Source organism: Mastigoproctus giganteus, chromosome 1 (genome assembly GCF_048544385.1).
Source record: "Mastigoproctus giganteus isolate SK-2022 chromosome 1, ASM4854438v1, whole genome shotgun sequence".
Classification (NCBI taxonomy): Eukaryota; Metazoa; Arthropoda; class Arachnida; order Uropygi; family Thelyphonidae; genus Mastigoproctus; species Mastigoproctus giganteus.
Genome location: NC_143575.1, coordinates 244,780,973 through 244,797,759, shown reverse-complemented (window position 1 = coordinate 244,797,759; position 16,787 = coordinate 244,780,973). Strand labels below are relative to the sequence as shown.

The following is a 16,787-nucleotide window of genomic DNA, read 5'->3' as shown; positions in this document are numbered from 1 at the left end:
AACTTAAACATTTCATATAAAGTTAGGCTCTGCAGAGTGAGTTTCCTCACTCTGCAGAGCCTAACCTCATAGAAAACTGACTACAGTAAGCCCACATTCAAGAAACTCACTAGCAAAAGGTTAACTAGACCATACAGTCTTTGGTATATTAAATTTCATGAAATATATATATATTTTTTTTCATTCAATTCTTATTCAACTATTTCTTGTTTGTTTGTTGTTTGTTGTTTGTTATTTGGTTTTTAGGAGCATTAGCAACTAAGGCCATATTGCTCCGGGGATATGAGGTGGTCATTCCCTGACCTTTCCACATCCTCCATATTTGGTGGTCACGTGCTCAAACCCCGGTCTAATCAAGAAGCGTGTGCTACGCACTGCTGCTCCTGCCCGCCTGGCTACAGAGGCGCCAACCTATTTCTTCATACTCTTACAAGTTTAGTCAGTTCCTAATTTGCTAATTTAGTTAATGAGTTCCTAATTATATTGGGATATAAAGAACTTTATAGGAAAGATAGATATGCAATTAAATGTGATAAAATTCTGGAAAAGTGATTATTCTGAATTAATTTATAATAAGCAAGGCAACTGGTATATTAATTTTTAAAAATATACTTACCTGTATCGATGAACAAAAACACTTTTAAACATATAGGTCAACATGTTTTTAATCTCTTCCATGTTTTCTTCTAGCTATAACAAGGAATTTTACATAATAAAATAAAATGTAATAGAAGTATTCCATTAACATGTGTTTTATTAAATTACAGTAAGATTTCTGAAATAAGTTTAGTATTTCTAAAAAATGTGAAAATATGTTTATAATAATACAAACTAGAGCAATGTAAATTATGGAACATCATAAAATGGATTGCAGCTTAACTTTATAATAGAATTTGTGCTATTAGAGGCATCATATAATCTACATATTCATCATCATTATTTAACTGCTAATGAATAATGAATATAAGTTCTTGTAGTCAAGAATGAGAGAGAGAGAGAGATACTGTATATTTAATAATACAAGGCCATTTTAAATGAAACTGGCAAGGGAAAAAAATCAATGCTTGCAAAGGGAAGATGGGGGAGAACAAGCTGGGCAATACATTTGTTATGATACTAGGGAATTTTTGTTAATACAAGCAAAACAAAAGAATGTCCATTAACACAAGATTCCAATCAATGTTTCACACAAAATCGGCTGATTTTAGCCATTATTTAAGGATTGTTTCTGATTTGCATGACATGAGTTGGTGTACATATAACCACATTAACTAATCTTTTGATGTAGTTTAGGAATGACCTATTTTGTATAACTTGCCTAACAAAAAAAAGGGGGGGGAATCAGATCATTTTTGGGAAAAGTTTCAGAAGAATGAAGCAAGGTATTGATTAAACCAACTGGAAATAAAGCTGCAAAATATGCTTCTCTAGGTATTTTGCAGTTGCATATCATGATTCATATCACTGTAGGAATCAGAATATGTAACCATGAACCACCCTGCATCATTAGCAAACTTAGACATTCAACTTCACATGATTTCATATCATTAATAAACATTGACAACAATAAGAGGCAAAGCACTGAATCCAAAGGTACTCCACTAATAATATTACTCCAACCACTCTGTCTCCTGCCACTTGACCATCCTTTTATCCATAGTATTAACTTGTCCATAGTGCCAAACTGCTCCAATTTGCACAAGACTTTCATATGGAATAACATCAAAGGCTTTGATGAAATCTAAGTATATATTGTGAAAATTACTTTTTCATCCAATTCCTTTGTGACTACATCACAGTAGTTAATCAGACTGTCAGACAAGATCTACTTAGTAAATCCATGGTGAGATTGTTGTATCACTGCAATACCGTCAAGGTGATCTTGTATTACTTCTTTAACTACTGACTCCATTATCTTCTCTGGAACAGAAGTCAAGCTTACACATCTGTTATTACTACTTTACCCTTTGATTTCCCTCCCTACTTTATGAAAAGGAGAGATATTGCATATCCCCAAGCTGTAGGAACCTTTCCTGTTTCTAGGGATGCTTTCATAATTATGAACAAAAGTTTGTTTACCTCTTTTGCTATTTATTTTAATATAATTGGATAGATTCTGTTAGACCCATATGTTTACTTTCAGATTCAATTTATTTACAGAATGAAGGGTAGGTCATGTACAAAAAGTTAAAATTTGATTACGTAGTTTGTGAACAGCCCTGGAAGATCTTGAACTGACAGACAGTGTAGTGCCTCAAGCAGAGCCACCTATTGTCTGGTGAGAAGTCACAAAAATTCAAAACAGTTGTAACATTTTTTTTAATTAATACAGTAAAAGCATTGTTATCTGGCATTTAGCATTAGCATTAGTAGAGGCATTTGATGCAAGAAAGCAAGCTTATGCAGCATCAGCCAAAAAAAAAACAAAAAAAAAAACCCACTTCCACTTCACCCCTCTGTTCATTCAAAATACCTGTCCAGCTGAGCCTTAAACTTATTTAGGCTATCAACTTCCATGACAAGGGATGGAAGTCTGTTCCACCAACCAACCACCCGCTGGCTAAAGGCAAATTTCTGCACATCTATCCTACATCTGTCTTTCCTCAATTTGAATTTATGCCCTCGCAGGTGATTATTCTAAGCGAGAGGAAGAATCCCATCAGCATTGAGCATGCTCAAACCATTCAAGGCTTTATACACCTCTATCAGATCACCTCGCTGGTGCCTAGTCTCCAGACACTGTAATTTGCAAAACTTAAGCCTTTCTTCGTAAGAGCACCCCTTTGCTCCATTCACTAATCTTGTTGCCCTTCTCTGTACTCGTTCCAGCAGCTCTACATCCTTCTTGAAATGAGGCCTCCAGACCTGTATACATTACTCTAGGTGTGGCCTGACCATTGCCTAATACAAGGGAATAATCACCTCCTTATCCCTGCTAGAAAAATTCCTATATATTATTGACAATACACCATGAGCTACTCTTGTAGCCCATCTGCACTGCTCAGAAAACTTCATATCTGCCTGCACAACCATCCCCAGGTCTCTTTCATTCTCTACCACTGTCAGTGTAGTACCACAGAGTTGATACGTTGCTCTGGGGTTCCTGTTTCCCATGTGTAGTACTTTACATTTGTCAATGTTAAACTTCATTTGCCACCTCTCAGCCCATCTGCTCAACCTTTCCAGATCCTGATGCAGCAGCATAGTGTCAGTAGTGTCCTTGACAACCCTGCCTACCTTTGTATCGTCTGCAAACTTCGACATTAAGCTTGATATACCATCATCAATATCATTTATGAATACAGAAAACAATAATGGACCCAACACTGAGCCCTGAGGGACTCCACTAATAACATTAGTCCACGACGAGCAGTGTGCATTGATTACCACTCTCTGTCTTCTCCCTCTCAGCCACCCCTTTATCCACAGCAGCAGTTTGCCTCCAATATCACATTGCTCCAATTTGTGCAGCAGTCTTCCATGTGCAACAGTATCAAAGAACTTTCTAAGATCCAAGTATATAATATCAAAGTTATTACCTGCATCCAGTTCTTTTGTGACTGCATCATAGTATCCAATCAAATTGGTCAGGCAAGACTTCCCCTTAAGAAAACCATGCTGTGTCCGAGCTATAACTGAAGTCTTGTCTAAATGATCCTGCAGTGCTTCTTTAACTAGTGCCTCCATTAATTTTCCTGGAACAGAAGTTAAACTTACAGGTCTATAATTACTTGTGTCAGCCTTTGATCCTCCTTTGTGAATTGGGGTCACATTTGCACATCTCCAGTCTGTGGGTACCTCCCCTGAGTCCAAGGAAGCTCTCATAATTATGGCTAAGGGTTTGCTTACTTCCTCTGCTGCCTCCTTTAATATAACTGGATAGATCCCATCCACCCCGGGTGCCTTTCTTGTGTTTATCTTCAACAATTTCTCCTCCACTTTACTCTCAGTTATTACAAGATTCTCTAGCTTACTGCTAGAGTTGAATACACCTCTGGCTTTCCCCTCGCTAAATAACTCCTCATGTGTGAATGTCGATGCAAAATATTCATTTAGTTTGTTAGCTACCTGAGAAGGATCATCAACAGTTGACCCATCGATATCAAGTGGACCAATCTGATTCATACCCTTCCTTCTAGAGTTTACATAAGTAAAGAACGCTGTTTTTCTTTGCATCCCTTGCCAAAGATTTCTCGTAATCTGCCTTCGCCTGCCTAACCTCCTTTGTAACTTGGTTACAGATCAACCTGTATCTATTATAGGCTTCTGTGTCACATGTTAATTTGTATGTATCCCATGCATGTTTCTTCTCTGCCATATGTCTCATTAGTTCATGACATCCATTTAGGCCTAAAGCTTGAACAATATTTCTTAGTTGGTATGTAAAGCCTAGTAGCTTCCAAGATAAGTTCTTTGAATGCTTGTCATTTTGAATTTGCTGTTGGTAACATCATGAGTTGGTCCCACTGTATAGAATTTAAATACTGTCTCAGTCCATCGTAGTCGCCTTTACGAAAGCAATAACCCTTCCCTTTACCCCTAATGGTACTTACCTCTTTGAGTAAATCCCACTTCAGCAAACTGTGATCACTGCCACCTAGTGGTTCATTTATCTGCAGATTCTTAATGCGTAAAGAATAACTACTGATAATCAAATCAAGAGTATTACTCCTTATAGTTGCCTCCCGAACATGCTGACGTAGAAAACAATCATCCAATAAATCCACAAAAGCCTTGCTAGTGTGTGAGGGACCAGCCCCCAAATTCCAGTCAACATCTGGGAAATTAAAATCCCCCATTATAAGACTCTCTGATTTACTGGCCCACTCTATTTCCCTGTACAGTTTCTTATTATACTCATCAGAGTCATTAGGCCTATAGCACACTCCTACTCTCAGTTTTGATCTCCAAATGCTTATGTCACATCAAACTGACTGGACACTGCACTGTCCAGCGATGTCAACTGGCTTCACTTCCTTGGATTTTATGTATTTCTTAACTAATAGCATAACCCCTCCTCCCTTCCTATCTAGTCTATACTTTCTGTAGACGTTGTACTCCCCAAATTCCAGTTCTGCATTCCTTATATCTGTGTGACACCACGTCTCTGAAATCCCAACAGTATCTGCCTTTGATGTTTTGAGCAATACCTCAAAATCAAATTTATTTACTAAACTCCTAGCATTGGTGTACACGCAAGTATACCTGCACCTGTTTCTATTCTTAGCTACCCTAACACAAGCCATGTGTTTATTTGTACCGCAATGGCTCCCAGCAGTCTCTGAAATACCATGCATCTTGTTTTTCAGGCTTCTGCTCATTCTAATAGAAGCAGTGCAAGAATCACTTTCACCTGTGCCAGTGGCTACTGTCAATCTATTGGTCTTTGTCTCCCCCCAAGCTAGCAGTTTTCCGACCCACCTAACACTGCCTCAATAGCATCAGCAAATATCTTGCCCCCTTTCTATTTAAGTGTATCCCATCCCTGTAGAAGCAGTCTCTCCTGTTAACAAGTACAGTCCAGGCTGAAAAAAATTCTACCCCTTGAGCCTTGCACAATCTTTCCAGAGCGGAATTGATCGACAAGGCTCTCATCATATACTCCCTCCTATCGTGTCTGGGCAGAATTGCAGACACTTTCAAATTCAACCCTATTTAGATATCTAGAAAGCTCAAGTAACTAGCATATTTATATTTCCAAACAGGACCCTAACCAATTACAATAATTCTTTGCAGGGCATATTAGAAAAATGTAACTCACTGCAATCTAGATCCCTTTTAGCATAAATTAATAAAACATCAAGTAATTGTTATTATACCACATTTTCATTTCCTTTTATTACAAAATTATTTACTACATATTTCTTTGCAGTCTGTAGACAGCAAAGAAAGAAAGAGGAGGGAAAAAAACAGGCATGTTCAGGTATAATAAATGAGCAATTTTTTGTAAATGTCACACATCAAATTAAGGGAATGTACCAAAATGCAAAATTAAAATTATTACTGATTGTTAACACCTGCTATATAAAAAGTTCACTATTGTGATTTGAACAGTCAAAAATTGTGAGAAATAGTATTTATTTGCATTTTATCTTTTGAACTCTTTAATCCATATACAACATACTTTTCATTGTTTACATTGGTACATATACAAAATTTTAGTTTTACTTCAGCTGCTACCACTGGATTTCCCTAGGTTGATGGAAAACTCAGGTTAACTAGAAAATTTACATTATTAGAATGCTAAAATCCCTGTATACAGGCTGGATAAGAATGCATATTTAATTACAGTAAATTTTAATTTATTAGCACCACCAAGGTTCACACTCAGGTGATGTTTGCTACTAAATTAAAACCAATATTAATAACTTCAGGTCAACTACTGGATAACAATGACCTAGAAAGAATTTTCTCAACCTATTTCATCATCTGCACTGAAATAATACCCTACTTCTTTGCTAATTTCAGTGTTCGTTTTTCCATTTTCCTTCGGTCTTACTTTTAGTATACCTTTTCAGGAGTTTTTTTTCACATTCACTACTTTCAAAGAGCTAAAATAAATGCAACAGCAAAATTAGCGGAGTGGTTCTTGGAAAACAGAACTACTCCATATGAATGGATCAGAACTGCTGTGTGAAGAGAATTATGCTGTGAAGTGTAACTAATTGGCAAAACTGCCCCGCCTGTCTACTACAAGTGGCCTAAGGGCTCAAGACAAATTTTAGAAAAGCATTCTTACCAGAAGATAATGAACCAGTTGCCTCTTAAAACTCACCAGACTGCCAACCTCAACCACCCAGGAAGGCAGTTTATTCCAATGGTCAACAAAAAGCTGAAATTTCCTTTCAGTCTATTAGTTTTAGCCTTTTAGAGGTTCACGTCTATTAGTTTCTTCCTTTCAATATATTGGTTTTCCTCGGTTTATATTTGTGTTCCCTGGCTTTGTCTCATTTCTTTGTGGAAATTTCAGTCATTCAATTTGCATCCCCTAATACCTTAAATGAAGGGCATTTGAAAGTTTGTAGCCTCAGTATAAAGGGTTTATTTGAGAATCTAGTAATGTATTACTTTTCATCATAAAAAGTGTATTGACCTTATATGGAGTCAATACACCTTTCCCACCAGCTGCAATGCAGTGATTTCACCTGCAAAGAAAGTGTTCTCTTAGGCTGGCCTCCAGGAATGCATTTCACTGCAGCAATGACATCACCATTGATGGATGCCAGCTAAGTATTTTTTTTTTTTGAATTGAGAAAATAGGGGAAAATCTGGGGGATGGTCCAATTCGAAAGTCGCACTCATCAGTAACAGATGGCAATGACAACCTTGGCAATGACAAACTTGGGAGCAGGCATGTTTTCCTGGTGGAACAAGACTACTTTGCTGAGTTTTCCTTAGTATTTGTCTTTGATGTGTCCATCCATGCAAATGCCTCGCAAGATCTGAATAACATGCCCCATGACTGTCTGGCCTTTCTGAAGGTAATCCACTAGAAACATTCATTAGCATCCCAAAAAAATCAATGCCATCATCCTGCCAGCAGAAGAAATCGACTTTCTTTTATTGGAGGGGAGAAGAGCCGTATTTTCACTGTTTGGACAACTCCTTTGTCTCTGACTAAAAGTGCTGAAATAGTATTTATTTGCATTTTATCTTTTGAACTCTTTAATCCATATACAACATACTTGTATATGGATTAAAATACTTGTATTTGTTACCTTTCAAGAAAATTTGCTGGATCTGCATGAAAATGTTTGCTTGACAACTCTTTTGCATTTCTGATATGCTATCAAAACCTTTACAGCCTCTTTCAATAGTACTCAGTAAACACCACCATTGGTTCCTGGGATCTTACCCACATTCAAGCTCAGACTCTTTTCTGTGATATTATTATTGGGGAAAAAAAAAAGGTTTTTTTTTTTTTTTGCAGAAATTGATATTTTCTTCAGTCAATATTATCCTAAGAATATGAATTTCATAGTGCCACAATTTTTCGTTCATAAAAAAAAATGTTAACATATATTTTTGAGTTAAAGGCTAAAAACAGATCAAAATGGGAGAGTTGTTAATAAAATTTGTATGGTACAACTCATGTTTGTTGTTAGTATTAAACAAAACTATTGTTTCAAAATTATTCAATCCTATCTGATATCAAAATTTTTTATCTGGGTTCGAGCATTATAATAATTTAAAAAAAAAAAAAATAAAATGTAATGGTAAATTACAGGGTAATTTTTTTTAGGAAACTGAATACTTCTATTATTCACCATAATCTTATAAATAATGTTGTCTTCAATTTTAAAGATAAAAAAAAAAAAAGAAGTTCTACGCATATTTATACAGTCGGTCCTCATATAACACGTGTTTACATTACACGAATTCGATCATACACGATTTATAAATAGGGGAACGTTATCTTATATAACACGAACCGAATTCGCTTATACACGATTCGCCTTTGTGTTTACAAGAAATGGCAGTCGAACGCGGAATCACCCCAACCGAACGCAACACGATAGGAATGAAGAAGATTCTGAAAATGTATTTATGTGTTTTATATCAATGAAGGGGAAACACATTTCACCATAATAACGTAAAAACCAACACAATTCCAGCTATCGATATAATGGCAAATGCAATTAGATGGAGTTTACTACCAGTTTATAACAGATTCCATTAGCAGAAACGCAACTGGAAATTGTTTTTATTGTTTTATGGTAGTAACCCCCAGAAATGTGCTTTAGTAAAATGTGAGGTGTTAATAGTGTATCTCGGCCTTTACGGTGTTGTTTATTCAGTTGCTACACGCGCGCAGATTTGTTTATGTGTATCAAGCGTGCCTCCTCGTTTTATAATTGTGCTTTATTCCCTAAAAATGAGTAAAATACTTAAAAGGTGTGAAAAGGAAGCGTTCTGGCTAAGATACTGCAGATTCAGAGAAAAAAAAAAAAGCAATATCGATAAACAGAGGCGGACTGGATCAAAAAATCTTAACCGGGAAAATTTATAGTGGCCTCATACTACGGTTTATGGCCAAAATCACACCGGCCTCCGGCCCACCGTGGTTTCCCCCGTAAGGCTTCTGTCCGCCTCTGTCGATAGAGAAAAAATATGAAATTGTGAAACGCTTTGAGCGAAATGAAAGGCCATGTGATATTGCACGTGCTATAGACCTAAATCAGGCAACGCCGAGAATTAGAAAGAATGCAGAGAAAATAAAAACAACTTTCATAGCAGGAACAACTCAATGTAATTAAAATCCATTAGATTAAGACACAAGAATTGGAAGAGATGGAACGGCTGTCATCTGTTTGGATAGAAAATCAAACAAAAAGCAAGTTTGCTTACGATAGAAGCAAAAGCATTAGCAATATTTTATTACGACTTACGTATTATACTTACGTATTATAAAATACGTAAGTATTTTATTACGACTATTTTATTTAATATAATAATTTTTTTACGAATAAAATACGTATTTTATTCGTAAAAAATACTTTTTTAGTATTAAAAAATACTAAAAATACTTTATTATAATATTTTTATTACGTATTTTAATCGTTATAAAATACTTACATTTTATAACGATTAAAATTACCCGATTATTTATTGTTTGGTAATGTTTTGGTTCCAAATTTGTGTTCAATCTTGGGTGGTCGGCACCTAACCCTACTTTTCCCATAGGGCCTGTTGTTTATATTGCACGATTTCGCATTGCACGAGGTTTTCTAGGAACGCAACTATCGTGCTATACGAGGACAGACTGTATCTGAACTGATGAAAAAACCTTTCTTCATGGAAAACACAGAAAACATAAAATTTAAGTGGAATTACGTCTTAAATTAATGAATTTAAGACATAATTCCACTGTACACTAGTTTCTTGTTTAAAGCTGGATTCTTAAAACCCAAAATAATTTTAATATCATTAAAGACTCTTTTCAGTGATATTAAATAATAATATCACTGAAAAGAATTAAGTTAATCAAGATTATTCTCAAACCAGATTTCTTCTAGAATACTTCAGAAGATTCAAAAACCACATTTCTTTCACAATACTGTACGATTGCGGAGGTATAACTGAATGAAGCAGTTTATGATCAAATAAAGTTTATACATAGTATACAAATTTTATTTAATCATTTCTTTTTCTCCTCAGTCTTCTAAAAACAGTAAGGCACCTCCATAGCCAGGTGGGCAGGAGCAGCAGTGCGTGGCACACGCTTCTTGATTAGACCGGGGTTCGAGCCTGTGACCGCCAAATACGGAGGATGCGGAAAGGTCAGGAAATGACCACCGCATATCCCCAGAGAAATATGACCTTAGTTGCTAATGCTCCTAAAAACCAAAAAAACAACAACAAAAACAGTAAATTCCATAATGACACAGAGAATCTCAACTAAACTTGAAATTATAATAACATTTTTATAATCATTTTATAAAATTATAACAACAAATTTTATAATCTCAGAGATCACAATTAAATGCTTTAATTCAATAATGAAAGCTTTAAGAATAGTTAAAACTTTATACCTCTTGTCTCTTACTCATCAGCATCTCAAGCCGTTCTGTCGCCCTTTTATCTTTGTTCTTTTGCCTTTCTGCTTCATATTGCCTTTGGGTATTGTCCAAATTTATACTCAGATTAAGAGCAACATCCACTAATGCTGTCATTAGTTTCATTGCTGCATTTAAAAAAAAAAATTTTTTTTTTAAGTATTAAATACCTTATCACTGTTTTAACATGAATTAAAGTTTTTTTTTTTTTTTTTTTTGTAAAAATAGGTATTCCCAAATTTATAGTAATGAATAAAATACAGCAGAGCAAAGAATGTCACCACTACCCTTGTTTTTTTTTTTTTCATTAAAAATATTGCTTTATACACTCAAAATTCTTGAAGAATCTTGAATTTATAAAGAAATTCTTCTTTTACTAAATAATATTTAGTATTTAGTAAAATAACAAAATTCTTTTATTAAATAATTCCTGTATGTCTTTCACATTATAAATACATGATGATTTTAATATCACTGCTTGAGTCTTAATCCTGCCTCTATTGACTCTAAAGTAACAGAGGCACTTGACACAGTGTCTTCCCATGTCACCAATTCCTTTCAAAAACTCTGAAAAAAAAAAAAAAAAAGGAGCCAAAATCTAGGTAAAGAGTATCTCCTCCTCCACCTCCTGCCTCCAAAGGAACTTGAGGTTTGGAGGTGGCAATTTTTTTTTCTTAATGGAACCATTAAATTTGCCTATATCTTAGGCAGAAAAACACCAAAGGTTGTCCTAAATTTGCATACCATAAAATGTCATCATTAAATGCTGAATGGCACTTCAGGCAAGAGGCACCCTTAAATGCCATCAAGGCCAAGGAGTACCACTAAATAAATATCAACAAAAAGATGTTACGACCTAGTAACAGCATGTACCAAACCTACATAAAATACCAACTGTCTGACTTTATGAGAAGAAATACTGGTCTTCTAAACAACAGACAAGTAAAAGTTTAAAGTGTTGAAAACAAAAATCGAGATGTATTTCACAGTTGGAACATTCTGCCAACTATCCAAGTGGCACTTAAAACATTACTTAAGCATTCAATGGCTTCCTGTATGATTTGACTATGTTTTATACTCCTATTTTGAGAACTCTGGCAGAATATGAAAAACAGACTATTTAAAATTATGTTTTAATGTTGAATTTACATCCTGAATGCAACAGTGATTAATGTATTAATCAATTTGTACTAATGATATTAAGAGTAGGAGACCGGCGGAATTACTTAACAAGTACGGGTCACTGTTGAAAAAAAGCCATGAATTAGGATTGAATTTGAAAGTGTCTGCAATTCTGCCCAGACACGATAGGAGGGAGTATATGATGAGAGCCCTGTCAATCAATTCGGCCCTGGAAAGATTGTGCAAGGCTCAAGGGGTAGAATTTTTTTCAGCCTGGTCTGTACTTGTTAACAGGAGAGCCTGCTTCTACAGGGAGGGGATACAATTAATTAGAAAGGGTGCAAGAACGTTTGCTGATGCTATCGAGGCAGTGTTAGGTGGGTCAGAAAACTGCTAGATTGGGGGATATAAGGACTAATAGATTAACAGTAGCCACTGGCACAGGTGAAAGTGATTCTTGCACTGCTTCTATTGGAATTAGCAGCAGCCTGGAAAATAAGATGCAGGATATTTCAGAGACTGCTGGGAATCATTGGGGTACAAGTAAACACATGGGTTGTGTTAGGGTAGCTAAGAAAAAGAACAGTGCATGTATACTTGCGTGTACACCAATGCTAGGAGTTTTGTAAATAAATTTGATGAATTTGAGGTATTGCTCAAAACATCAAAGGCAGATACTGTTGGGATTTCAGAGACGTGGTGTCACACAGATATAAGGAATGCAGAACTGGAATTTGGGGAGTACAATGTCTACAGAAAGTATAGACAGGATAGGAAGGGAGGAGGGGTTATGCTATTAGTTAAGAAATACATAAAATCCAAGGAAGTGAAGCCAGTCGACATCGCTGGACAGTGCAGTGTCCAGTCAGTTTGATGTGACATAAGCATTTGGAGATCAAAACTGAGAGTAGGAGTGTGCTATAGGCCTAATGACTCTGATGAGTATAATAAGAAACTGTACAGGGAAATAGAGTGGGCCAGTAAATCAGAGAGTCTTATAATGGGGGATTTTAATTTCCCAGATATTGACTGGAATTTGGGGGCTGGTCCCTCACACAATAGCAAGGCTTTTGTGGATTTATTGGATGATTGTTTTCTACATCAGCATGTTCGGGAGGCAACTATAGGGAGTAATACTCTTGATTTGATTATCAGTAGTTATTCTTTATGCATTAAGAATCTGCAGATAAATGAACCACTAGGTGGCAGTGATCACAGTTTGCTGAAGTGGGATTTACTCAAAGAGGTAACTACTATTAGGGGTAAAGGGAAGGGTTATTGCTTTCGTAAAGGCGACTACGATGGACTGAGACAGTATTTAAATTCTATACAGTGGGACCAACTCATGATGTTACCAACAGCAAATTCAAAATGAAAAGCATTCAAAGAACTTATCTTGGAAGCTACAAGGCTTTACATACCAACTAAGAAATATTGTTCAAGCTTTAGGCCTAAATGGATGTCAGATGAACTAATGAGACATATGGCAGAGAAGAAAAATGCATGGGATACATACAAATTAACATGTGACACAGAAGCCTATAATAGATACAGGTTGATCTGTAACCAAGTTACAAAGGAGGTTAGGCAGGCGAAGGCAGATTACGAGAAATCTTTGGCAAGGGATGCGAAGAAAAACAGCAAAGAGTTCTTTACTTATGTAAACTCTAGAAGGAAAGGGATGAATCAGATTGGTCCACTTGATATCGATGGGTCAACTGTTGATGATCCTGCTCAGGTAGCTAACAAACTAAATGAATATTTTGCATCAACATTCACACATGAGGAGTTATTCAGCGAGGAGAATGCCAGAGGCGTATTCAACTCTGGCAGTAAGCTATAAGAATCTTGTAATAACTGAGAGTAAAGTGGAGGAGGAATTGATGAAGATAAACACAAGAAAGGCACCTGGGGTGGATGATATCTATCCAGTTATATTAAAGGAGGCAGCAAAGGAAGTAAGCAAACCCTTAGCCATAATTATGAGAGCTTCCTTGGTCTCAGGGGAGGTACCCATGGACTGGACATGTGCAAATGTGACCCCAATTCACAAAGGAGGATCAAAGGCTGACACAAATAATTATAGACCTGTGAGTTTAACTTCTGTTCCAGGAAAATTAATGGAGGCATTGGTTAAAGAAGCACTGCAGGATCATCTAGACAAGACTTCAGTTATAGCTCAGACACAGCATGGTTTTGTTAAGGGGAAGTCTTGCCTGACCAATTTGACTGGATACTACGATGCAGTCACAAAAGAACTGGATGCAGGGAATAATTTTGATATTATATACTTGGATCTTAGAAAGGCTTTTGATACTGTTGCAAATGGAAGACTGCTGCACAAATTGGAGCAGTGTGGCATTGGAGGCAAATTGCTGCTATGGATAAAGGGGTGGTTGAGGAGGAGAAGACAGAGAGAGTGGTAATCAATGGACACTGCTCATCATGGACGGGTCCATTATTGTTTTCTGTATATATAAATGATATTGATGATGGTATATCAAGCTTAATGTCCAAGTTTGCAGACAATACGAAGGTTGTTGGCATGGTTGTCAAGGACACTACTGACACTATGCTGCTGCAACAGGATCTGGAAAGGTTGAGCAGATGGGCTGAGAGGTGGCAAATGAAGTTTAACATTGACAAATGTAAAGTACTACATATGGGAAACAGCAACCCCAGAGCAACGTATCAACTCTGTGGTACTACACTGACAGTAGTAGAGAATGAAAGGGACCTGGGGGTGGTTGTGCAGGTAGATATCAAGTTCTCTGAGCAGTGCAGACGGGCTGCAAGAGTAGCTCATGGTGTATTGTCAATGATATATAGGAATTTTTCATACAGGGATAAGGATGTGATTATTCCTTTGTATAAGGCAGGAAAATTAAGGCAGGAAAATCAATGGTCAGGCCACACTTAGAGTACTGTATACAGGCCTCGGGCCTCATTTCAAGAAGGATGTAGAGCTGCTGGAACGAGTACAGAGAAGGGCAACAAGATTAGTGAATGGAACAAAGGGGTGCTCTTACGAAGAAAGGCTTAAGTTTTGCAAATTACAGTGTCTGGAGACTAGGCACCAGCGAGGTGATCTGATAGAGGTGTATAAAGCCTTGATTGGTTTGAGCATGCTCAATGCTGATGGGATTCTTCCTCTTGCTCAGAATAATCACCTGAGAGGGCATAAATTCAAATTGAGGAAAGACAGATGTAGGATAGATGTGCGGAAATTTGCCTTTAGCCAGCGGGTGGTTGGTTGGTGGAACAGACTTCCATCCTTGTCGTGGAAGTTGATAGCCTAAATAAGTTTAAGGCTCAGCTGGACAGGTATTTCGAACGAACAGAGGGGTGAAGTGGAAGTGGTTATTTTTTATTTATTTATTTATTTTACTTTATTTTTTTTTTTTTGGCTGATGCTGCATAAGCTTGCTTTCTTGCATCAAATGCCTCTACTAATGCTAAATGCTAAATTTAGTCCTGCCTTCCAAGGGCCAACCCAGACAACCAACAGGCATATCACACTTCTTCCCTACCATTTCTAGGTGATGTGAAAAATGCTGGACTGAAATATACAATTTCAGTGTAAATTAGGATGAACAACACAACTTCTGGAAACCAGGAAAATGGACTATGAAAATAAGACTTATGTAGCTTAGTTGTACAGAAAACTGAAAGCCTACATGAAGGAGAATGCATTCATGGTGCTTCTGTACCATTTTTTTCAGTAACTGAATTGCTGTTGTTATTGCACCATCACTGAGCAATGCAGCATCCAATGATGTGACATTCCCTAACATGTGAAGATGATGGTGTAATGATGGCAGAAATTCAGTCACCGAAGAAATAGTCTAGAAATACTATGAAACATCCGAGAATTATCTGTAGTCCTTTAAGAAATGAAAGGCAAATTTTATTCTATGCAAGTTTCAGAGAATGAAATGCAAATACTGTTGTATAAGTTGGCATTAATATTAAGATTAGGAGATGTGAGGACTTACTTAATAAGTACAGGACAATGTTGGAAAAAGGAAAAAAGTTATGAGTTAGGGATAAATTTGAAAGTGTCTGCAATTTGAACACGTTAACATCCTTGTCAATCAATTCTAACCCTGCAGAGACTGTGCAAGGTTCATGGGGTAGAATTTTCTCCACATATAAGATACATAGGGGGAAAAAAAAGACATTCTAAGTACAGTGAACTACTTAGAATACTGTGTCCAAGTATGAAGATTCCACTAGCAATCTATACTTGATAAGGTAGCACAGATTTATGAGATCATGTTTTACTCAAAATTCACATAAAAATTAAAGAGAAGTGAGCAACAGGCAAAGTTGTTTACTATCTCTGAATACACAGAACTCCCTCAAAAGAGAAGTATTTATTTATTTAAAAGATATCACCATCCTGACATCTGCTTTGACAGTACTGCTGTCTCATCAGAGGGAGGATGAACACCTGAGAGCAAACTGACAAAACAAGAGATAAGATAATGCAACTTTAAGAGATGTCAAGAATGGAAATGTTCCTTCTGTTCTACATATTTCTATGGCATACACTTCACCTGCTTTTCACACATCTTTAGCTATATGTTTCGACTTCATTACAGAAGTTCTTTTATACAATCGCAGCAGAATTACTATTCTGATATTTTATAACACTTATTTCCCTTCACCATCATTAAAATAACATGTTGCTAGTACAATGGTAGCTACATAAATGCACTGTCTGTGATTATAAATGCTTCATGCAAAGTACGAGGTGTTGTGGCTATTAAATAATGGGACTGTCACAATAAAAAGAAATATAATGTAATATTTCGACCTTACAGTTATCCCCTTCAAAATAATTGCCTTGGATTTGCGCATGCACGCACATACACACAGTTCTTTCAAACACAGAAACATTTCTGGAAGTAATCTTCTGTAAGCCCTTTTAACACTTTGGTTGTTTTTTTCTGAATGTCTTCAATGGACTGAAAATGGGTTCCCTTCAGTACACGTTTCAGTTTAGGAAAAAGAAAAAAAAGTCATAAGGGGGCTAGGTTTTGTGAGTAGAGTACACATTCACACACACAGGGATTTGTTTTTTTGGACACAAAATGGTGAACAGAG

The 16,787-nt window shown here is 36.5% G+C and overlaps 1 protein-coding gene across 2 annotated transcripts in view; it reads right to left on the bottom strand.

Moving 5' to 3' along the window:
• Positions 1-16,787, bottom strand: part of SA1 (stromal antigen) — a 256,210-nt gene that overhangs the window by 170,951 nt on the left and 68,472 nt on the right. For both annotated transcript variants that reach the window (XM_090376728.1, XM_090376737.1), the window contains exons 6-7: positions 10,533-10,684; positions 617-690 (exon numbers count right to left, since the gene is read on the bottom strand). In XM_090376728.1, coding sequence (XP_090232854.1) covers positions 617-690; positions 10,533-10,684 — 226 coding nt within the window. The remainder of the gene's footprint in view (positions 1-616; positions 691-10,532; positions 10,685-16,787) is intronic.